We start from the raw sequence: 25,085 nt of genomic DNA, 5'->3' as shown, positions 1-25,085 counted from the left end.
TATTAAAGCTTTTAGTTTTTTATAACTGGCTTACATTGGCGTTTTGTTAGCATATGTTTTAAAAGTGTCCTAAAATATGATGACTTGTTCTGTTGGTAGTGGTTTTACTGGAAAAGTAGTTTTGACAGACAATTAACATGCACAGGAAGAGTGGAAGGCACTATGAAGCTTATTTAGAGACTGGTGGACAGTGCCAGCCAGGTCAGAGCAAAGAAGTCCTTTGATCCCTGGACAGAAGACTGCCTGCCATACATAGTGATCTCCGCCTACCCGCAAAGGATCTTTGTGCCTTTAGAGAAACCACACCAACTCTGCAGAGAAGCTTTGCTGAGTGAATGCCACTTTGAATGTGCTCGCCTGGCAAAGCATTTTGTTTTTTAAAAATAAACTCCGAAAGTTGGAATTTGCAATTTTTTCGATTATGTCCCAAATGCGTCCATTTCCCTTGCTTGTCTATCTTTACGTGTATCATAATTTCTTTTTCTGTTCTACCCATTTTTCTTCCCCATAGTATTCCTTCCGTCCCTCGTAGAATTCCTATCTTCATATTTGTTGGCTCTTCCTTTGTTTCCCTGCTTCTTTCCTTTTTCTTTATTTCCCGTTGCTTATTCCTTTTCTTTTCTTTCACTCGTTTTTAATTTCTCAAATTCAAAAATGTTCCTACCCCTTTTGCTTGCTCTTTATTTCTATTTTCGTTACATCTCCATCCACTTCCCATTCCTTTCTCATTTCTTACCTTTTTGTAGGTTTTCTTTTTTTTATTCTACCTTTTTTTCTAAAATTCTGTCACACTCTCAATGTTTTATATAGTTTGCTCCCTTTTCATTTCCCTACTCCCTTTCTTTCCATTACTTCCTTCTATTTTGTTTTTTCTCTCTTTTAACAAATCTTTCTACTATTTTTTTCGTTCTTTTCCCCTCTTTCTTTTTTCTACACTTTTATTCTTCATTCTATGTTGTCTTCTTTGCATCTTCTCTGCTTTCTCTATTCATCTTTTCTTCTTCTCCCTTTTCTCTCACTTTCTTCTCCATTTTCTAATTTTCCATGTATTTTTCTCCCTGTTTCTTTTCTGGACTCATTCTTTCTCCTTCTATTACTCTTTCATTCTCTCATTTCTCCTTCAGTAACAGGGTCTCTACCCTATCCTCCCTTGCTCTTTCTTTCTACACCTTTCTTATTCACTCAACGCCTTTCTCTTTCTACTGCTTTGTTTCCGTTTTCCTGTATTTATTGTTTTCCTTTTTTCTTCCCCCTTATTTCCTTAATTCACTTAACTTTTTTCCCCTTTCTCAGTACCTTCCGTTACCCTATTTATTTCCTTTCTTTCATTTTACTTTCTTTTGTTCTTTCTTTCCCTTTCTTTACACCTATCGTTCTTTCCTTCTTTTTCTCTTTGTTTCCTTTTCTCTATACATACTTTTCTTGTTCATTACCATTCTCTTCACCGTTCTTTCTTTATCTGTATTTTTTATTAATTCTTCAATTTTCTCCCCCTGAACATTCCTTTCTGCTTTTTTTAATTCTTTCTTTCTTTCTCTCTTTCTTTCTTTCTTTCACTCTCTCATCTTCCTAAATTGTATTTTATCTCACCAAATTTCCTTTTTCTCACCTTCTTGCTTTTTGTTCTATTCCTTTCTCTCTCTGGATTTTTGAATTTGACTCTCCCGTACTTTTCACAATTTTCATCAATACTTTTTCTCTGTCACTATACTTCTTTGGCAGCACACAGAATCGGGTCATAAAGAAATGTTTTAGTGTGATCCAGCTGAAAAGCTCTGTGGCAGCCACACTAGAGCTGCGGGGGTGACAGGTATTCGAATGCTGTATGCCATGCCATGCCTCGCCCCATCAAAATGTCCTGATCCTCTGTAAATGTGGGGGCATGCTGCCCCCTTAACTACCCTCAAGCTGTACCACTGTCAGTAATCTGGTCGTGACATCACCAGAACTCTGGTGGGTTCCACTCGATGCAAGGGTATGAGCAAGACCGCCTTCCTGAGCCTATTTGTATGTTTGTTCCCTCCTTTGACAAAAGTCTTTGCCCGTGAGTCGAACAAGAGTTCCAAATTGAATTTAACATAATTTCTTGATGTTTGTACCACTGACTGAGAGAATCAAGAATAGCACATTTTGACTAACTCCACTTCCCGCCTGCATGTCTGTGTGGGATAAGCAAAAAACATTTCATTCACCCAGGTGTAAATGTGGTTCAGGCAGCCTGTGATGCAGGTGACCAAGATCACTCATTGTCCCTCTGGTCCAAGTGGCTCTGCAGGTCATCTGCGAACATTCGTAAAGGGGGTGCTAATGGACCACTTCAAGTCGCCCACCCACATCAAACTGTGATTGAGGTGGGAATCCAGCAGTAGTGAAGCACCCCTCGGATGAATCACTGCTGCAGACCAAGGTCTACAAAGCCCCTGTAGGCCAAGTAGTTGGCACACACTGCACTGTACAAGTACCCAGTACCAACATAGTGTGAGCATCACACACACAAGAGACTGCTAACAGCAGCCTCTATCTGCAGAGCACCAAGACAGCCTGCTTGGGACACAGAACTAGAGCAGCCTCATGCCCTGTCAGAGGCCAGGAAACATCAGCCAGGGGCCAATAAGAGAGAAAATCCCTTAGCTATGTCCTTTTTGTAGGCGTGCTCCTTGCAATGGGAGGGGCACAGGCTTGTGAAGCCCATCTGCCAGAGGACAAGGGCCTGCAGGAGAACACTGAAGAGAAAAGGTGCCAGGTATGTTTTTCTGGGGTAACCCTGTGAATAAAATGCTGCGGTCCCAGGTTATCTTAGTCAGAATATCGTTTGCCATAACTATTGCATCCTGAATATTGTTTACAAAAATATCACCACATTGAAGTTAATAATAGAAAACATACAATGAAAAAAAAGTGTGTGTGAAAGAGAGAGAGAGAGAGTGAGAGTAAGAGAGAGAGAAACACATGAAACATCATTGTCTTTCTCTGGTCACTGGAATGGTGTTTAGTGTACTACTAAACAACGTATTCATCCTGAACTGTAATGAACATGTTCACTTTTTTTGTGAGACTGTATACTGCTTGATTTGTATGGGCTATGTGTTGTCCTGCGCGATTGATATTCTAAATCTCTCTAACACATGGTTCCATTTAGTCATAACACAACATAATGAGAATAAATAACAAAACACGAAGGCTTGTAAGTGTTGCCGTACAATGGATCATTTAGGAGTATGGGCTGTGGAGACTAGTTAGGGATCACTGTCTATAGAGGGGAGAATCTTATCGTGATGCCTGTAGGGGGATGTATAGAAGAACCAACTGTGCGATACTGTGCAGTCACAAAATGTCTCATCGTTTCTGTTTTTGATTGTCACGGTCTTTCCACCCAATGTGAGATATCAGGGAAAAGGATTGGAGGAGACTTACTGGCACATCCCAAGGCTGGATTGGTCCCAGGCCGTTCTTACAACACGCTGACCGCAGACACTCTGCAGCCTCCGCAGCCACCAGATCCCAGCGCTTCCCTTGCCCCACGATGCCAGTTGGGTCTGCTGGGTCCAGGATCACAGGTCTACCAAAGGCAAAAAAACACATAATTTCTATTTAAGAAACTAATACATCTATTTTGCTGCCAATAATATTCATATTCATCACAGAGTGAGATTGAGACAGATTAATACAGGTTCAGTGTTAAGTACAGATAAAAGTAATATTACAGACAATGACCGGTAAACAAGACAGTGAGTAAGGCAGATTAAGGTGTTTATCAGAGCTTGGCGGTTGTGGGAGAGCTGCAAAGAATGGCAGATGTCACATTTCCTCTACCTGTTTTGGCTGTATGCTTTCTAAACACTCTAAATAGGGAAGATAGAACATCCACTATTGCTTGGAAGATGTCCTTCATCCGCCAAACTCTAAATAATCGTTAAAGGCTCACACATAGACAGACAAAGAGCACAAGACATGCAGTGATAGACGTTTATATCAAGAGTGATATACAGTAGAAAAACAGAGACAGACATTCATACAGGAACAGATTGAATGTTAAACAAATCACATACATGGAACTAAAGGAAGATTATGAATTGTGTGATCTCTAAAAAAACGACTTGGACACTGATGGCATCACAACGCTGTTCAAAGATACAGGTAAACATCTAGAGTCCAATGTTCTGATGCAAGTGTTATTAACAAGAGCCACTGTTGAAGTAACATGAAGGTGGTGTTGGATTAACAGTTCTCTGAGTCTTGTGACAGTAAGTAGTTACTGGGCACTATCCTTGGTGAGTACTATCTTTTACTACTGGTGTTTATGGCCTCAGGTACTATTGAACTTCAGTTAGGAAGTACAGGTACTCCTGTTTAACTACTTGACTGCCCTGGGTAGTAAGGCTTACTCACCTGAGGTGTTGGAGCATATGGAACTAAAATACTGTATGAAACAATTAATTACACTAATAAAAATCAATGTCCAGTCGGAGCTATATCTTTAAAAATTGATGGTGTTTGTTTATTTATAGGAAAAGGTAGGACAGGTAAATTACACGGTAGCTACGACTAGTTTTAAATGGGAATGTGAGATGATTTTGTTGACCTGAGCAAACTTTGTCAGTTCTTTGTTCACAAAATGGTTGTTTACTCCAGCCAGTCAGTGGTGCAGAGGTGCCCAATGGGATGTAACAGCATGTCAACTTTGCTGCTATAATATTTTCCTTCAGCCACAATTTCTAGTTGGGCATTGAGATTAGTCTGAGGAACTTAGTATGTTTGAGCACACATGGCTTACTTTCCAGCAAACTATCCCCAATCTGCAAACCCAATAACCCACCGCCCAGATTAGAATCAATCAATCAATCAAGACATTTGTAGAGCGCACTACTTACCCGGAGGGTCTGAAGGCGCTTGGGGAGGGGGGGAGGGGGGGGGGGGGTTGTGCTGCTACTGCTCGAAAAGCCAGGTCTTGAGCTTCTTCCTGAAGGAGAGGTGGTCTTGGGTCAGGCGCAGGTCGGGAGGGAGGGAGTTCCAGGTCTTGGCGGCCAGGTAGGAGAAGGACCTTCCTCCTGTTGTCGTTCTTCGGATGCGGGGGACGGCGGCGAGGGCGTGACTGGCTGATCGGAGATGGCGTTTGGGAGCGTAGAAGTTGATGCGGTTGTTGAGGTAGCTCGGGCCTTGATCGTGTAGGGCTTTGTGTGTGTGGGTGAGGAGACGGAAGGTGATTCTTTTGTTGACGGGGAGCCAATGCAGGTTTCTCAGATGTCCGGAGATGTGGCTGTGTCGTGGGATGTCGAGGATGAGTCTTGCTGAGGTGTTCTGGATCCGCTGGAGTCTCTTCTGGAGCTTGGCGGTGGTTCAGGCGTAGAGGGCGTTGCCGTAGTCCAGTCGGCTGGTGACGAGGGCCTGGGTGACCGTCTTCCTGGTCTCGGTGGGGAACCACCGGAAGATCTTCCGTAGCATGCGCAGGATGTTGAAGCACGACGAGGAGACGGCGTTGACTTGTCTGGTCATGGAGAGGGAGGAGTCCAGGATGAAGCCCAGGTTGCGTGCGTGGTCTGTCGGTTTGGGTGCTGTGCCCAGGGCGGGGGGCCACCAGGAGTCGTCCCAGGCAGAGGGCGAGGAGCCCAGGATGAGGACTTCCGTCTTGTCTGAGTTCAGTTTCAGGCGGCTGGTCGTCATCCACTCGGCTACGTTTTTCATCCCTTCGTGAAGGTCGGCTCTGGCGGCGGCGGGGTCGTTGGTCAGGGAGAGGATCAGCTGGGTGTCATCAGCGTAGGAGATGATGTTGAGGTTGTGTTGGCGTGCGAGGGGGCTCATGTAGACGTTGAAGAGGGTGGGGCTCAGCGAGGATCCTTGAGGGACGCCGCAGATGACTTCGGTGGCCTCTGACTTGTACGGTGGTAGACGGACTCTCTGTGTTCTTCCGTCGAGGAAGGAGATGATCCATTCCAGTGCCTTCTCCTGGATTCTGACGTTGCTGAGGCGTTGCACTAGGGTGCGGTGGCAGACAGTGTCGAATGCCGCTGAGAGGTCTAGGAGGATGAGGGCCGCTGTTTCTCCGTTGTCCATCAGGGCTCGGATGTCATCGGTGGCAGCGATGAGGGCGGTCTCGGTGCTGTGGTTGGCTCGGAAGCCAGACTGTGAGCGGTCGAGGGATCCATTCGTCTCGAGGAAGGCGGCCAGCTGTTTGTTGACGGTCTTCTCGATGACTTTGGCTGGAAACGGGAGGAGCGAGATGGGGCGGTAATTCTTGAGTTCGGTGGGGTCCGCTGTAGGTTTCTTGAGTAAGGCGCTGAGTTCGGCGTGCTTCCAGCTTTCCGGGAAGGTGGCGGTGTCGAAGGAGGTGTTGATGATGTCCCGCAGGTGGGGTGCGATGACAGCGTCGGCCTTGTTGAAGACGTGGTGAGGGCAGGGGTCGGTTGGAGATCCGGAGTGGATGGAGTTCATCATGCGGACGGTGTCTTCGGTGCTGATCGGAGTCCAGGCGCGGAGGGTGGTGGTGGGGGGCGGTGGTTCGGTCGTGGCGTGCGTCGGTTGAGTGCTGAAGCTGTTGTGTATAATAGGATCACACTAAAGTTGGAAAGGTTTAGTTTGGGTTGCCAGCATAGTTCACACAATGCCTCTGTGCCAAATTAATCGAAATTAATCGAAATGCAAGCGATCCGGTAGATGGGGATATAGTTCAAGACTGAGAGCAGCTGAAAAGTTAAGTGGAGTCACTTTCCAAAAAAGGAGTAGGTGCTACGCCTTGAAACTGAAACAACCTTGGACTACTGGCCTTCATTTTAGAAATTATCAGCTCGAACAAGGGACTAAGGCTAACAGGAGAACTAAGAGTCCGGTTGCTGTACGACAATACTTACGTTGTGTGAACACACTCATATCCATACATCGTAGATCTCACTACGGTTCCAATATCATTGTGTACCCTGGTGGAAAAGGAATAATCATCAATTGCATTTGCATCGCGCAGACTCTCCAATTTATTCTGGGGCTGGTTACTGTGTTACCATGAAAAGTTATCATTGATACAGAATATATACAGAATTCCTGAGGAAGGCTTTGCCGAAACGCGTTGAAGGAAATTTTTCTGTATATAATGATGGACAATAGTATTGTACTCAATGAATTTTGGATTTTGTAATGTGAATAAGATTTGATAATCTGCACTGAAAAAATAATATATAAGAAAAAAGAAAAAAAGTATTTAATAAAATAAAATATAATCAGAAATATAAGTGTCATTTGAATTACATTAGACAAAAATAGGCGTCTACAGGATGTGTATAAATATGCACAAAACCCGGTGCTAATTTCCTCTTTTTCAAAAAACGTTTTTTCATTGCCACGGTTTATCCTTTAAGGCAGGGGCCCCCAATTTTTTCTAAAACAGATAGATTTGTTTGTGACTTTATTCAGTAAGTGCTTCTCTCACAGTGCCGTTGACGTTCCCTTACCGCCCGCCGGGTCCTCAACATTCCAAAAAAGAGTACGCGGCATTCGTCATACGTACACACTCACAAGGTGGGGAGTGGAGAGGGAGAAGAAACGGGAGGATGGGACAGGGCACAGTATAATGACATATTAACAGAACACTACAAGTGCCTCTCGTGGACTCTGAGGTTGTTTCTCTTTGATTAAAAATAAAGACAGGATAGAATATGGCGAACGTGACAGTGTATAACAATGGGCCAGGTCCCCAAAGGGCGACCTGGACTCAAACGTGCACAGCCTGGAGGGATAAATATAAAGTGTATATCCGTTTTTTACCTTAAATTATCACAATAAATCAAATGTTTTCACTGCTTATGCATTTCAATTAATAAACATTACACAATGCTTATATAAGTCTTGCATTCCAAAAGTCTGTCAATCAAGATTACATGATCATGATTAATTACACATTTCTTTTTTGCAAAGGAACAAAAAAAGCAAAGTCCAACAAAAACGAAGCCCAATGCATTTCGGGACAACTTGTCCTTTCGTCAGGGGCGAAACTTTGTAGTCCAAACTATATTCCACTGCTCTGTATAGGGGTGGTTAGTTCCTTAATGGATCACCCCGTGAGAGGTTCCAAACCAAACAAGCATTGGCCATGCCAATTCGTTTCGCCATATTGTAGTGTTACTAAAAATAAAAGTACAATTAATAGTTTGCGTGGTATATTTTCTGTATGAAAGTATTTATAACTTGTGTTTGCACATATGAGAAAAGTTATTTGGTAATTAGTCCAAAACTATGCCTGTATGTACCTTGAAAGTGCAAGATAATTAAAGGCTGAAACCTGTTGTAGTTTTTTAATATGAGTTGTTTAGCTTTAAAAACATCAACACAACACACTAAAATGTTATTTTTAAATAAAGTTTTAAATACTAATGTGCTGCTACTGACCAGCTGTATGTTTGTGCTTAAAAGGCACAGGATCATTAAGGGTTGTAACCTTTTGAACCATATAAACATGATGCTAGCTAGGAAGGAAGAAAATTGGCAAAGGCTAAACCTTTGTAGTTTATGTAGATAACACGCTAGGCTTTAAAACCACACCGCAGTACAATAAAATGCCATCGTAAAAAAAGAAGGAAATACTGTAAGCAGCCGTTAATAAAAACGTATGTTTTTGTTTAAAAATGCACACAAACAGCAGGGGCTGTAATATAAATGTATGCCTCGTAGCCATAAATTTAGCAAAAGCGTAAATGTTTTCCACTTTATGAACAATGCAGTAGCATCAAGTATGGTTTTTGTTACGCAGTATAGGTGAATGAGTGCGTATTGGATGTTGATATATATGTGTACAATATGTGTACTATACATTTTAATAATTGGTTGGGCTTTTTGCTGAGCATAGTAATTAATACGGACTGTAAAGATGCTTAGAATATTTGTTTGTTAACTGTTTGACCTCTGTTGAGTGTATCAATCAATCAATCAATCAAAAATATTTGTAGAGCGCACTACCTACCCGTAGGGTCTCAAGGCGCTTGGGGGGGGGGGTGCCGCTACTGCTCGAACAGCCAGGTCTTGAGCTTCTTCCTGAAGGAGAGGTGGTCTTGGGTCAGGCGCAGGTCGGCCGGGAGGGAGTTCCGGGTCTTGGCGGCCAGGTAGGAGAAGGACCTTCCTCCTGTGGTGGCTCTACGGATGCGTGGGACGGCGGCGAGGGCGAGGCTGGCAGATCGGAGGTGGCGTTTGGGAGCGTAGAAGTTGATGTGGTTGTTGAGGTAGCTCGGGCCTTGATCGTGGAGAGCTTTGTGTGCGTGGGTAAGGAGACGGAAGGTGATTCTCTTGTTGACCGGGAGCCAGTGCAGGTCTCTTAGGTGTCCGGAGATGTGGCTGTGTCGTGGGATGTCGAGGATGAGTCTGGCTGAGGCGTTCTGGATGCGCTGGAGTCTCTTCTGGGTCTTGGCGGTGGTTCCGGCGTAGAGTGCGTTGCCGTAGTCCAGTCGGCTGGTGACGAGGGCCTGGGTGACGGTCTTCCTGGTCTCCGTGGGGATCCACCAGAAGATCTTCCGAAGCATGCGCAGGATGTTGAAGCACGACGAGGAGACGGCGTTGACTTGCCTGGTCATGGAGAGGGAGGAGTCGAGGATGAAGCCCAGGTTGCGTGCGTGGTTCAAGTACTGCCGCCTGTTTTGTTTTGTATTTTTTTGCGCTTACACTACAGAGTATAACACTGTAAAATAGGGCGCATTGAGATGTTTATATAGTTGGTTACAATAACTGCTTATTTACTTGTTGGGCTCTCTGTTAAGCGCAGCAAGTGATGCAAAATGTCCTGTTTTACTACGGAAATACCCGACTGCTTATAGCACTGTATAGGCGGAGAGGGTTGAGGGTGAAGCAGTACTAATATCCAAATTTTCTAATTAAACGTAAAATACCAAATGATGAAGCATTCGCCAGAAATGTGCAGAAACGGGAATACTGAAAAATGGAATACTTTATAAAATAGTTGTGCCGCATAAAGTGTGTACATTGTTATGGTGCATTGGTGAAGCATCTTGTATAGGCTGTTGCTATCCATGTTATAATATTGCTTATTTACGTTTTTGGCTTTTTTGGTGATTGAACGTAATGATACTGATTGTAAAGGGGTTCCTACTATTTGCTTATTAACTGTTTGGCCTCTTTGGTGACCGCAACTAGTGATGCAAGATGTTTTACTTGCTTTTGCTGATAATAAATTGAGTACAGCATTTTAAACAAGCATTTGCAATGCAATAGTTCTCGCATTAGGAAAGTTTGAGCTATTGGTATTGTAAAAGACACATTTTGTATTTGTGTTGGTTTTGAAAATAGCGAAAGTAATAGCTTTGTCATTTACAATGCCAATAGTTTTAACTTTCGCAAATGTGACACCTGTAGCATTTGTAATGCAATATGTGTTCTATTTACGTGACTTAGATGTATGGATATTACAAATAACAATGGCTTTAAATTTTTTTCAAGAATGAATACTTAAATAAAAGCTATTGCCATTTATAATGGCAATAGCTTAAACTTTTGTGAATACCTTTTGTGAAGATTATGTTCAGTGTATTTTATTGTGACGAAAATCCAAGAACAGAAGTGAAATATTAACATCTTTTTGTTACATTTGTAATAAAGCTTGAAACATTGAGAGAAAATATTTGAACCAGGTGTTGTTGAATGGTTGCACAGATTGATGCTGTGGTGGCGCTGAGTGATGTTGTGATGGCGAACGAGTGATGCTGTGGCGTTCAGTGATGCTGTGGCGTTCAGTGATGCTGTGGTGTTCAGTGATGCTGTGGTAGCACATAGTGATGTTGTGGTGCCCTTGTGTGATGCTATTGTGGTGCGGAGTGATGCTGTATGCTATGCTATGTTGTGTTTTGCTATCCTATGTTTTGTTTTGTTAAGCTATGTTATGTTTTGCTATCTTTTTTTATTATAAAATTTTTATAGACAACGCGACAATGGAGAAAAAAAACAAGTACAAATCATAATTCCGTAGGGAAGAGAAAATTTAACAATAGTGTGGTAGAATGAATAGATAAATAAGAAATGTTAGAAAGAAAATGAAAGATAAATGATCGAAGAAAAAAAGGGGAGAAAAAAAGCAATCACAATCACTAGGGAACAGAAATAGCAGTTCAAAAAAGAAAATATAATTTGAATAAGTTTGGTTTTACATTTTACATGAAATTTCCCCATATTTTTTCGAATTTCCTTAATGACTGTACCCCTGTAAACTTAGTCAGGGCGGCCTCCATAGAGTATATTTTGTTCACCAATGACCACCATTCCAAGATGCGAGGGGGTTGAGGGGAAATCCAGGCACAAGCAATAGTTAATTTGGCACAAGACAGTAATATAGTGACTAGGTTCTGCTGAGGAAGAGAAGAAGAGTGAATATTGGAGCCGACAGAAGAGGTGGTTTACCCAGTTTCATTTTTAGAACCTTATCCAATGCTAACAAAAACTCCTTTAACACAGGGCAAGAAAATAACATATTTTTTAAGTCAGCACTATCTAAATCACACTTGGGGCATTTGATACGATCACTATAAGAAACATTTGTAGACCATTTAGAAATTACTTCGGGAGTGTAATAGAGCAAACAGGTGGTTTTAAACTATTTCAGCCTCAAGTTTGACGAATGAACAAGGTTATTCAGATTAGAGAAAGAGTGAGCAATCTGAATATATGTTATATTACATCCCATCTTCGAACTCCATTTCTCCACTAATTTAGAACAATCACCTGTTTTATAGGTGTTAAGGCATTTATAGCTTTTGCTTATTAAAGACTTTGTCCTCAATGATTAGAAACAGTCCTAAATATCAGAATCCAGAGTTTCTAAGATTTTCATCTTGATTATCAAAAAGTCATGGATTTGGATATACTGAAACCTCATTGAGTCAGTCAATTTAAATAGATTTTTAAGTGCCCCAAAGTCTAAGAAGCCTTGAGAGCCGTAAAGATCCCCCAATGTTGTAATTCCGTGAGCAGACCATTTATTTGCCCTGACATCATTAAAAATCCAGGGAAGACCCGGATTTCCCCAAAGTTGCAGTCTGGGATGAAAAAATGAAGTGTTACAGAAAGTCATAATATTAAACCAGATTTTAGCAGAGTCTCTGGCCGTCTTAAATTTGACCCTTTTGTAGTAATTTGGGTTGTTTAATCTGAACAAAAACATTCTAGAGTCTGAGTTAAGCATAAAAGTATGAAAAAAAAATGAGTGTCAGAATTCAACAAAGAGTGTAAACGGCCTATAAATGAGGACCAATAGTAGAATTTAAAATCTGGTAAATTAAGTCCCCCTACATCAGCTGCACCCTTAAGTAACGTCAAAGATCTACGGACCTTCCTGTATCCCCAGATAAAACAGCTAAATAAACCATCAAGCTTCTTAAAAATAGAATTGTTAAGTGCTAGAGGTGTAGAACAAAATAAATAAAGGAATTTAGGAAGCACTTTCATTTTGATCAGATTGATTCTGCTAATAATATTTAAGGGAAGTTTATGCCATTTTTTCAGTGACGTAGCTGTAGATTTCAATAAAGCATCATAGTTAATAGGAGTGACCTCGCTGATTTTGGATGAGATTTTAACCCCTAAATAATTAGCAACCTTACAAATTCCAGTGACAGTGACCTGTGGTTTATGATTCACAACTATTTGAGTTTTCTTAATGTTTAATTTATATCCTAAAACAGCTCCAAATCTGCTGGCCTCTATAGTGATACCCTCTAATGCCTCGACCACATCCGTGGAGTAGATGGCAATATCATCTGCATAAGCGGTGATTTTCATGGAATGGGGGCCATATCTAAACGGTATAATTCGAGGTTGAAGCTGGAGAGCGGATAAAAAGGGTTCCATCGATAAAGCAAAGAGCAGGGGTGATAATGGACACCCCTGCCGAGTGCCCCGAGAAATGGAAAAAATAGGAGAGGTCAGCCCAGCACAGCACAGCTAATGCTTGCAGTAGGTCCATCATATAAGGCTCTGATCCAGCTAATGAAATGACCCCTAAATCCCATAAAGGACAAGACTGACCAGAGATAGTCCCACCCCACTCGGTCGAAAGCCTTCTCAGCATCGAGTAAAGTCATATAGAGTGGGATGGACTCCATCTCGGCTATATCGAAAGCGGTTATGGCTGTGTTTATATGGACCGCCTATTACGAATCCGTGTTGTTGAGGATTTACTATTTTAGGGATATATGGAGCCAATCGATTAGCAAGGATTTTGGCAAAAACCTTGGCATCGGTGTTAATCAAAGAGATGGGTCTGTAGACCACACTCGTCAGCCCGTTTGCCTGTTTTCAGAAAAAAACCATTTTCGCGATATTCCAGGAGCTAGGGGCCTTCCTGTTTTCCCCTATAGATTGGATTACCTGAAAAAAAAAGAGGAATCAGTTCTTCAGTATACCATTTATAAAGCTCAGCTGGGATGGTATCTTCACTAGCTGCTTTTTCCGATGGTAGTGAGGAAATAGCCTGTCTAATCTCTAAAATAGTAATCTCCTCCGATAATTGATCTAACCCTGATAGATTATATTTCTCTTTGATGTTGCTATCCAGATAATCTTGGATCTTTCCTACATTAGGTTGATTCTCTGGAGTGTATAAGATATTATAGAATTCCACGAATTGGGCCAGTATCTGTGCTGGCTGATCATGTATAATATTGTTAGAGCCCCTAATACTTTTAATCATGGTATGAGCCCTAACGTCCGCAACTTTATGAGCCAATATTTTCCCTATTTTATCTCCTCCTTCGTAATTGGATATTCTTAATTTATGCAGCTTGGCACTGCTTTTTTCAATGACAGTTGTTTTTAGATTTAGCTTTTAAAAGCCCCAATGTTAATCCAAGTTCATTTACGTTGGGAGACCCAGTTGGTAGAGAGTCTGTCAGAAGCGATTCTTGTGCCGAGATGTTAGATATCAGTTTAGTATTGGCATTACGGCGCTCAGAGTTTTGTCTGAGAACAAATTGTTGGGTAAACCCTCTAATACTGGCCTTGCAGGCATCCCAAACAATTATACATGAAGTTGAATTAAGATTGAGTTGAATAAATTCAGAAAAATGTCGTTTGAGTTGTGTTATATATCCTGCATCCGATAATAAATAATGGGGAGACGAAAACATTCTTGGGCCCGCCGGAGCTTGTAAGTTATTGAAAGTACGTAGGATTGGATTGTGGTCCGAAGTGACCCGAGGGCAGATCTCCATGGAACTAGTAGATAAAATATTAGTCGAGGCCCAGGCCATGTCAATACGGGAACATAGTTTGTGTGATGCTGAATAATAAGTTTACCAGGGTATCTTATGGTAGATGGAACGCCAAATATCCCTAATATTATGTAACCGACCAATTTCCAAAATTGCTGCACGCACTTCGCGCATACGCTGAAAAGCGCCCTGTCTAGTAGTGTCTAGCCGGTATTCCATAATACAATTAAAGTCCCCCATCAAAATTAATTCCCCTTCCCACCCCAGAAGCTCCATATTTAATCGGTCAAAGACATGGTCTTCATCAATGTTTGGCCCATAGATCACACAGAATACATATTTATGGTTTCCGGTGGATACTTGACCAATGGCCCAGCAGCCGTTTTTATCTGAAGAGTTTCTGTTCTGATTCGTCTATCTTTGAGAATGGCGACTCCTCTGTTTGATATTTGTAGCATAGAGCTGATTATGACATCATATCCATGTTGACTAAGTAGCTTCCTATCCTTAAAAGCAATATGTGTCTCGGATAAAAAAATAAAATGTGGGTCATATAGTCTAAGTTCTTCAGAGACAAGTTGTCTTTTATTCTTACTGTTCAGCCCCGCAACGTTCCAAGCCAAACTTTTTAGTTTATACATCTCAAAACATAAGTTTAATGTTTTCTAACATTCTTCCCACTACATAAACAAGTATATCTCCTTCCCATCATATTCAATAGTACACCATGTCGTGTTTTTTTAAAAATATTTTTTCCCCCAGAACCAAACCCCCCCCCCCCCCGGAGAACCCAGACCCCCCCCCCCCCACCATCCCCCCTATCCTTCTCCCCATCTGGAGAGGGAACACCCCCTGAACCTGCTGCCGCTGGAGAGGCAGCTAAAAAAGGAACAGCAACCTGAGGACTGCCTACCGCCCAGCTACTCTTCATAAAGTAACAAAAAAGGAGAAAAAATACACCCATAGAAGAAGAAAAAAGAGAAGAAAAGAGAGAGAAGAAAACAGAGAAAAGAAGATAAGACAGAAAAAAATCTAAACCAAGCTCAATAAAGTCTGATATAAGGGTCTGTGTACCATACTTCAAAGAAATCGAACATTAACCAAATTTAGATAACAAAATCTATGTTTTGGTATCCTATGCTTTGATTTGTTTTGTTATGCTGTATTTTGTTATGCTATGTTTTGTTATGCTATGTTTTGTTATGCTATGTTTTGCTACGCTGTTATGCTATGCTATGTTTTGCTATGTTTTGTTGTGTTTTATTATGCTATGTTTTGTTATGCTATGCTATGTTTTGTTATGCTATGCTATGTTTTGTTATGCTATGCTATGTTTTATTGTGTTTTATTATGCTATGCTTTGTTTTGCTATGCTATGTTTTGTTGTGGCTTGTTAAGCTATGCTATGTTTTGTTGTGTTTTGCTATGTTTTGTTATGCTATGTGTTGTGTTTTGTTATGCTATGTTTTGTTTTGCTATCCTATGCTTTGTTTTGTTATGCTATGCTTTGCTTTTTATGTAATGCTATGTTTGTTGTGTTTTGTTATGCTATGTTTTGTTGTGTTTTGCTGTGCTATGTGTTGCTATTTTTTGTTATGCTATGCTATGTTTGGTTGTGTTATGCTATGTTTTGTTGTGTTTGGTATGCTATGTTTTGATATGCTATTATATGTTTTGGTTTGCTTTTTTGTTGTGTTTTGTTAAGCAATGCTAAGTTTTGTTGTGTTTTGCTATGTTTTGTTATGGTATGTGTTGTTGTGTTTCATTATGCTATGTTTTGTTATGCTATGCTATGTTTTGTTGTGGTTTGTTAAGCTATGCTGTCTTTTGTTGTGTTTTGCTATGTTTTGTTATGCTATGTGTTGTTGTGTTTTGTTATGCTATGTTTTGTTATGTTATGCTATGTTTTGTTTTGCTATCCTATGCTTTGTTTTGTTATGCTATGTTTAGTTTTGCTATGCTATGCTTTGTTTTTTACGTAATGCTATGTTTTGTTGTGTTTTGTTATGCTATGTTTTGTTGTGTTTTGCTATGCTATGCGTTAATATTTTTTGTTATGCTATGCTATGTTTTGTTGTGTTTTATTATGCTATGCTTTGTTTTGATATGCTATGTTTTGTTGTGTTATGCTATGTTTTGTTGTGTTTGGTATGCTATGTTTTGCTATGCTATTATATGTTTTGGTTTGCTTTTTTGTTGTGTTTTGCTATGTTTTGTTATGCTATGTGTTGTGTTTCGTTATGCTATGTTTTGTTATGTTATGCTATGTTTTGCTATGCTATGTTTTGTTTTGCTATCCCATGCTTTGTTTTGTTATGCTATGCTATGTTTAGTTTTGCTATCCTATGCTTTGTTTTTTTATGCTATGCTATGTTTTGTTTTGTTTTGCTATGCTATGCTTTGTTATGCTATATTTTGTTGTGTTTTATTATGCTATGCTTTGTTTTGTTATGCTATGTTTTGTTGTGCTGTGTTTTCATGTGCTGTGTTTCGTTGTACTGTGTTTTGTTGTGCTGTGTTGTGTGAGGGTGGGTGAGTGAGGGTGTGTGTGGGGGTGCATGAGGGGGTGTGTGAGGGTGAGTGAAGGGGTGTGTGAGGGTGTGGGTGAGGTGGTGTGTGGGGGTGTGTGTGGGTGAGGTGGTGTGTGAGGGTGAGGGTGTGTGTGAGGGTGAGGGTGTGTGTGATGGTGAGGGGGTGTGTGAGGGGGTGTGTGAGGGGGTGAGCGAGGGGGTGTGTGAGGGTGTGAGGGGGATTGAGGGTGAGGGATTAACAGACAAGGGAGACGACTGTGAGAGATAAGTAGCAAAGAAGGTTAACTACTGAGAAAAAAGTGAGAGAACAAGAAATGCAAGAAAGAAAAGAGAAGTGAAACTAAGAGCGAGCCGTGGGAGGGGGAGGAGGAGAATGTGAGGCAAACAGCAAGTACGAAAGAGAGGTGGAAGGGGAGAGAGAGTAGAAAGGAGAGAAGAGATAGTGAGACGAGAAAGGAGAGAAGAGATAGTGGGAAAAAAATAAACGCAGCAAGAGAGAGAAGTGAAACCAGAGGATGGAAAAGAAACGAGAAGAGGCGGTAAGAGAGACACATAGACGACATGGTGTGGAGAATAGGATAGAGAGAGAAAGAGAGTGAAATGAGAGAATTGGAAAGTCAGGCGGGAGACGGCAGGCAGATAGAGAAACGACAAGTGGGAAGGTAATATGGAAAGAGAGACAAGGAGAGGGGATGACAGCGATGAAGGAAGGGGAAGACAGTGGGGAAGGGAGTGGGAGATGAAGAATATGGAGGAAACAGTTATAATGGGATAATGAGAGCAGTCTGCCATGTGAGGCGAATGAAGAGAGGGTCGCAAGAAGAGAGAAAGTGAAGAGACAGTGACAGGACGGGAACACATAGCCTGCATGTGTGAGAGGGCACAGGAATAGTAGAAGAGAGAAGGGAACACAACGGAAAAAGGAGCTTATGAGAGTGTAAAAAGCAGTAACGAGTTGCTGGAGGAGAAAGGGTGCATTATTGTCAGATGACGAGGGCTGACATCACATGCCAGAGGTCGAACTAGCCTTGAACAAGATCGACCTACATCTTCACCCTCCCCAGGTCAAGAAACGAGTACCAACAGCTTACTCGATGCTTATGCACAAAGAGACTAATTGCTGAATGTATTTGATATTTATTTAAAGTGGTAAGTTTTAACTCCATGAGCGTTTAAAAAAACAACAAAAAAACACAATAGTGCACGTAGGTTTCCGTGCCACTTTGCTGTGCTGAATTAACAATTTGCTCTTTTCAGGAGGCAGCGCCATAAACTATTTTAGTGCACATGAGTCATGCATGTGTGACAGAGAGTTTCCTCGGTTTGCGCAGGCTGTCAGTCTGTAGTTCCTACCGCTTCCTAGTCACTTAAAAAAAAAACACAAGCAAGCAAAAAAAAAACGTATTTACCTGTACTCGTGTCATTACTGTAAGCTCGGGCGTGAAATACCACAGATATTGATCACGGTGGCGATAGCGTGATATTCTGCTGCAATTGCTGTCTAGATGTGCAACACCCATGAAACAAAGATGGACGAAGGAAATAGCGGGACAATGCATGGAGACACACCCTGCAGGCATCTTACAGGCACCACCGAGTCAAATGTCAGCCCAAACACAGAGGACAGGCGAAGCGAGCACGAGAAAGGTTTCCTACCGCAAACACAGCACATATGTTATCCCCGGACAAACAAAAGCGCGGAGATGCCGGTCTTATGGCCAATTGAGCGCTATGCCAGTTGCACGCAAAAAAAAAAACGAGTGGGTTAGTTTATGTAAATATAAAAAAGCCAAGCAGGGTGGGAATGGGTAGAGGAATAAACAGACTAGCTAGGTGGGGTGAGAGCAACATGGAGAGAGTGGGTGGTAAGAGGCATGGGTGCGCGGGGAGAGAGAAAGAAAAAGCATGCAATCCCACAGTGTTAACAATTTCCTGAATGTAAGCAGCAGTCAGCTTGTAAAAGGATGGTAAACAAGCTCTCGGCATTGCTATGGCGGGGCAGGCAGGATCGCATTCCTTTGAAGTCTGATGCAGGGCGGGGGAGCGGCAGCTTTGAAGTCTCCGAGGCACAGACAAATGGTGGTTTGTGACGTGGCTGGTTTGTGCACGCGTCTTTCTCACATGACCTGTGGCTAATCCGCTGTTGGCAGACTTTTCAGACCGCTTACTAGAAATCTCGACAAAACAAGCATTGCTAAAGCAATGCTTTAAGTCGAGACCTAAAAAGGGTGCAGTGTGATATCGATATAGCTATTTAGAATACTGTTTTAAAATGTTTGGCATCTTTTATGAGCACAGCAAGTGATACAGTATGTGGAGCTGCTTAAAAATGCGTTTGTTACCTTTGTGGCCTTAGTGATGAGTGCACCATTTGATGCAAACTTTTATCTGAGCTTTTATTAGAGCTTACACTACTACTGGGCTAAGTATAGCATAGGAACAATGGGGACTTAGGATCATTAAATTTATGTTAACTAACTGGACATTCCTTGGATAAATGGCCCCTCCCCTTCCTCCTCCGGCCACACCTCCTACCCCATAAATAAAGACAAGGCAATGCAATCTTGCAGAAACATCTGTCACTGGTAAGTAAGTTAATTGCTGTAAGGTCCCGCTCGCACGTGAAGCGCCAATTGGAGGTGGGTTAAACTCTGTGTATCCTTTAAGAATTTTACACGCATGAAAGTTATATGTACAAAAAAAGATTAAGAACACATTTCCCCTCTCCTAGAGCACAAATACATTTGTTGAAAGACAGGAGAAAACACACGCACAGGAGAGGGGTTTACAGGTAGGGGGTGTTGGGATGATTGCACGAAAGTAAGGAGGCATTAAATCAGGCGGGACAAAGCGGAGCTGACACCGCTTTTCATACTCCAGAGGTCGGTGACTGCGGCTGGTCAGTTGAAGACTATAGACGGTGCGCGATAAGATGGCCAGTTAGATGTGAGTTACATGGTAGTGTAGGAATTGTGTGACGTAGCCACTGGGGTGGAGGTGACTCTGTAATGCAATAATGTTGTGAGACTATAATTCAAATACCTCCTTTGCAAATGTGCACAATTAATTAGACTGAAACCAACAACAAAGATACAAAAACGCAACACACTGGAGTGATGCTGGAAAGGAGACGCCTAAAGAGGTGTCAACCTATGTAGGTAATGCCGTGACTACCTTATATCTGACCAGCTGGGGGGGCGTGGCTAGCAGGGAAGCATGGCGGACGTGAGCTGAGTTAGCTCCGTCCGATAACAACCCCCAAACACTAGCTAATCATCCTGTAATGACCCAGCGCACCTGCTAATACCTGGATATTGCTGGGGAACCGAAGCGGCAGCACCAGACATCGAAACGCGGTGCGTGGACGCCGCCTGAAGGGAGAGGTGAGGGTGGAGCGCAAGAGGCCCACTCGAGCGGAAGAGGCCTGGCCCACAGTACTAGCGCCGGCGGACCGGAAGTGAGTCGTGGCCGGAGTGGGCGACAGGGATCGGATCCGCTCCGGAGAACATCCTGTGTGTGTGGCGGACCGGGACCCTGGAGGGGGGCCGACGGACATCCCGGCGATAATAAAACAAAGGCGGCGACATTGTGTGGCCGAGGAAAGTGTATATACGGCCCCGCATGAGCGATAAGGAAAGGAGACAGAGGTCGGGGCCTAATAACGGCTAGAAGCCGCGCACAGTGCCGGACACGGCGGGCAGGCGGAGACACGCAGCGGAACGGTGAGGATTACCCCGGTCTGTCCGGACGACCAACGTCCAAGAACTTTAGCCCCCGGACCGAGAGAGAGGCACGGCCCCCCCCCTTTTTGTTTCTCCCCCACACGGCGGTGGGATTACAGCGACAGACCCAATCGGGGGCAACGCCATTGGGGAAGTGATTCTGGGAGTTGTTGGTGTATTACAACGGAGGCCCAGAACACGCGACTACGGGCGCCGTGTTTGAGGCGCTGAGGAGAATCGCCGCGCCTCCCCGGAGCAGACTTACTGCTGAGCCGGCGGTGGGTCGGTGCTCAAACGCACCGGAGTGTACCACCGCGCATCCCTGACACAGTAACCATAAGGTGGGTGCGCTAAACACCTGAGCGGACCACCAAGAGGAGAGCCTGCTGTGGTCTGGCACTAACCCACGTGGAATACCCCGTGCCTGTGGCCGGCAAATACTTGAGGCACACTTGAAACAACACGCCAAAAGGCCCGAGGGGGCGAGGAGTGGCCTGGACTCACCCTAAGGTACTTTTTAGTGCTCTGTACTGGGATATATGAGGTGAGCGACAACAAGTGGCACCGAGGAGCAGAGGAGGGGGAACTTTAGCTGAAGGACCGGGGAGTTGTAGTTCAGACCGCACATTGGCCGGATTAGAGTAGTAACGCGCCAGAAGGGCAGGACTACATACTTGCCTGGGATCGGCGGCACAACTCGACAACATGGGCCGGAACAGGTTACGCTCGCAAGACCCGGGACAGCGTAGACGGATACATTCATCCGGATCAGAGGACCCACTGGCCCCATCTAAGGAGGATGCAATCCCCCCGACTGGTCTGACCTCTCAAGAGGCCAAACTGGACCTCATTCTGAACGAAATTAGAGCCTCCAGGGAGGCACTTGAAACCAGGATGGACTCCATGTCAGCGGGATTGTCGCTTTTGAAGGATGATCATAAAAAGCTGGCAGAAAAAGTGGCCGAACATAAGATCGCACTGGCGGACTTAATTCCCCAACAAACTGAGCACTCCTCGCTGGAAAAACAGTTTAAGACCATGAGGGACAGGATGGATGATGCGGAGGGGTGGTCAAGACGTAATAACGTACGCATTCTTGGCGTTCCGGAGAGAAGTGAGGGGAAAAACCCGACCCGGTTCGTAGAGGAATGGATAAGAACGGTGGTGGATCCAGCGCACCTCACCCCGATGTACAGCGTGGAAAGAGCTCATAGGGTACCCCCCCAGACCGCCGAGACCGGGGGCCCCGCCACGCCCGCTAATAGCCCGGATATTGCATTTTAAAGATCGGGATGCGATCCTGGAGGCGGCCAGAGTAAAGGGACCACTGACATTTGAGAATCGAACAATATCCGTCTACCCTGACTTTACACAAGCAGTTCAAAAAGCTAGAGCTGCATTCTGGGGAGTGAAGAAAGCATTAAGGGACCGTGGATTGAAATATGCACTCTTGTTCCCGGCACGGCTGAGAATTATATACAACCAAAAGTCCCACTTCTTCGATACCCCGGAGGAGGCCTCTGAGTGGATGGAAGTGACACTGACACCGCCGTCATCCCAAGCTGATGACCAAGAGGACCAAGGTAGACAAGCCGAGGATGAACAAGACACAGAAAAGACCGGATTGGACGACGCGGAGCCAGAGGACCAAGGGGCTTCTTTGCATGGGGCGTCAGGAGGGAGAGGGGAAACTCCTGAATTGGCGATACTGACGACGACTGCCCTGGCGGAACATGATGCTAGCACAGGGTCTGTATCCATCAGCCACTCCAGCCCAAGAACCGAGACTTCGGATGCAGGAGATAGCTTGCAACTCTTCCCACGCATAACAGCACAAATGGCCGAGAACTTTTGAACAATGGTGCAGCCGCGACAGACTGGTAACTTACTGGCCAAAATCACTGAACTTTTGGCAGGTGGGAGTAGGGTCAGGAAATATGATGCATAAGGGGGTGTAACGAATGAGGTTACTGTGAACTGAGCACTACCAGAGCGACTGTTTGGGCGCACGCACCCGAGCGTAGGCAAGATTAAGCATAGTAATGTTTAGGTTGTACCTATGCCCACGTTGGGCATCTATGTTTGGACCCCGAAGTGTTTCACTTGGGGACCTAGTAGTTGGGGGGTATGTATGGTACTGGCACTGGGATCACGGCGGAGTATGTACACACATTTCATGGTGCAAGGCGCACCGGCCTTGACTGCTCTAGACCGGAATGGGGACTCTTACTGACTATAAAATGTGCATCTGGAACGTTCGTGGTATGGGGTCTGTGCATAAGAGGCACAGAATACTGGCACAACTCAACCGCAGGAATGTTAAAATTGTTTGTCTTCAAGAGACCCACCTGACGCATGCAGAAAGTGGGAAGTTACTTAAAAAATGGAAGGGACAGTTATTCGCTACATCCTACTCTGCATTCTCGAGAGGTGCAGCTGTGTGGTTGAGAAACTCAGTCCCCTTCAAACTAGTGGAATCGAGAATAGACAAGGAGGGCAGATATGTATTTCTCAGGGGGCTACTAGATGGCGCACCTGTTGTGCTAGGCAGTATTTATGCGCCAAACGCTGGCCAATCGGCATTTTTGGCTGACATCAATAGAGTGCTGGTTGACTGGGCGGGATACCAGTGGCTTCTGGGCGGGGATTTTAATGCAGTGCTGGATATTTTGTTAGACAGGTCCCACCCTCCTCTGCAAGCTACTGAGATTAGAAGACAGGCCGAATCATTAGTGCAATGGGCAGAGGGATGGAACCTAATGGATGCATGGAGAGGTAAACACACACTAAGCAGAGAATACACCTTTTATTCACCACCCCACAAGTTACATACCAGAATTGATCATGTCTTTTGCACTAAGTCTCTATTGGGGGCAGTAACCATAGCGGAACACATGGGTAAGACCCTATCTGATCACAACTCGGTACACTCCAATGGGTAGAATCCCAACACCTATACCCACATGGCGACTAACACCAGAACTGCTAGAGGACACGGTTTTTCGCACAGCCATTTCTGACGCAATCACAAACTATTTTGCGGTGAACGATGGCTCTGCGAGCTCCCGCCAAGTAGAATGGGACGCCTTTAAAGTGTCCATTAGGGGAGAGGCGATGAGCACACGGGTGGGAATGAGACACACTGTGATGGAAAGACTACGCGAAGTAGAGGGGCGATTGGCAATGTTAGAAAGTGAAGCGGCTGGCACGAACATACCATTTACGCCATTACAGGATGCGCATATCCAACATGCAGAACTGCTTGAGGAACTGCGCATATTGGATTACAGAGAATACACATGTCGTCAGCATACACAGGCTGATAGAGCGGGACCCTTACTGGCTCGAATAGTGCAGGATGAGCCAGTACAAAGACCCATACTGGAGGTCAATGACCAAAAAGGGTCATTGGCGACGACACAGCTAGATGTTAACACAGCAGTTATTACTACGGGTTACTATATGGACCGCATGCTCCGCTAGTAGAAGAGGCACTCGAGGAGTTCATGGAGGGGTTAACATTGCCACAGCTCGAGTACTGCCAGAGTAAAGAACTGGCGCGCCCGCTTACAGTTGCAGAAATTCGCCAAGCTATAAGAACACTGCCTCGGAAAAAGGCCCCTGGCACGGACGGTCTCCCCGTAGAATTTTATGGAACATTTATAGACCTCCTAGCACCACGACTTCTTGTGGTATACAGGGAAGCGCTGCGTACACAGGGTCTTCCACAGTCCACACTCCAGGCTCTAATTGTATCGCTACTAAAGCTGGGCAGGGACAGCTTACACCTGGCAAACTATAGACCTCTGTCGCTGTTAAACACCGATTACAAAATTTTGAGTAAAATCCTGGCAGCAAGACTAGCCCAGTATATCCCGAAGCTGATACACCCAGACCAGTGCGAGTTCGTGCCGGGCAGAAGCACTGCAATGAATCTGAGGCGACTAAGTCAACTAATGCTAGGCGGGCCGGGACAGTTAGACACAGAGGGTTGCCTTTCGCTGGACCTGAAGCAAGCGTTCGACTCCATTAGATGGGATTACATGCTCACGGTGTTTAAATACTTCGGTATACCTCCGGAGTATACGGCATGGGTCCGACTTCTATCTACCCGCCCCACAGCCCGGGTTGGCACAAACAGATGCATCTCGGCGCAATTGGACATAGCGAGAGGTACGAGACAGGGGTGTCCGCTGTCCCCATTATTATTTATACTGGCACTGGAGCTGTTGCTTTGTAAACTCTGCGGGTCTGCGCAGCACAGAGGAATACGGAGAGATGGGATGACCCATGTAGTATCGGCATATGCTGATGATATCATTTTGCACTTTGGAGATCTGGGGGGAAGGCTAGACCCGGTCCCTGACATATTCGAAAATTTCCGGTCACTCTCAGGACTCACTATCAGTGCACCCAAAACGTACGGGTTTTTCTTCTCTGCCAATGAGGCGGCAGTACAGTTGCATTTCACGCCCCACACCTTTCAGGTGTCGGAGTCTACCTTCCGATACCTCGGAATACAGATTTATAGAGAGACAAAGGATCTGTTGAATGGAAACTTGGGGAAGGCAATGATGGCAATGAGGTCACAAGTACAATTTTGGACAGCGCTGCCGCTCTCGGTGGCTGGCAGAGTGACTATC

General features: G+C 44.1%; 1 protein-coding gene across 1 annotated transcript in view; it reads right to left on the bottom strand.

Moving 5' to 3' along the window:
• Positions 1-25,085, bottom strand: part of LOC147679605 (2'-5'-oligoadenylate synthase 1-like) — a 146,129-nt gene that overhangs the window by 15,415 nt on the left and 105,629 nt on the right. Inside the window, exon 5 of the mRNA XM_086943178.1 lies at positions 3,415-3,559. Within this exon, the coding sequence (XP_086799304.1) occupies positions 3,415-3,559 (145 nt within the window). The remainder of the gene's footprint in view (positions 1-3,414; positions 3,560-25,085) is intronic.

The sequence above is a fragment of the Lissotriton vulgaris genome, chromosome 11 (genome assembly GCF_964263255.1).
Source record: "Lissotriton vulgaris chromosome 11, aLisVul1.2, whole genome shotgun sequence".
Classification (NCBI taxonomy): domain Eukaryota; kingdom Metazoa; phylum Chordata; class Amphibia; order Caudata; family Salamandridae; genus Lissotriton; species Lissotriton vulgaris.
The sequence above is the reverse complement of the archived record's forward strand: the minus strand, read 5'-3'. Positions and strand labels throughout refer to the sequence as shown.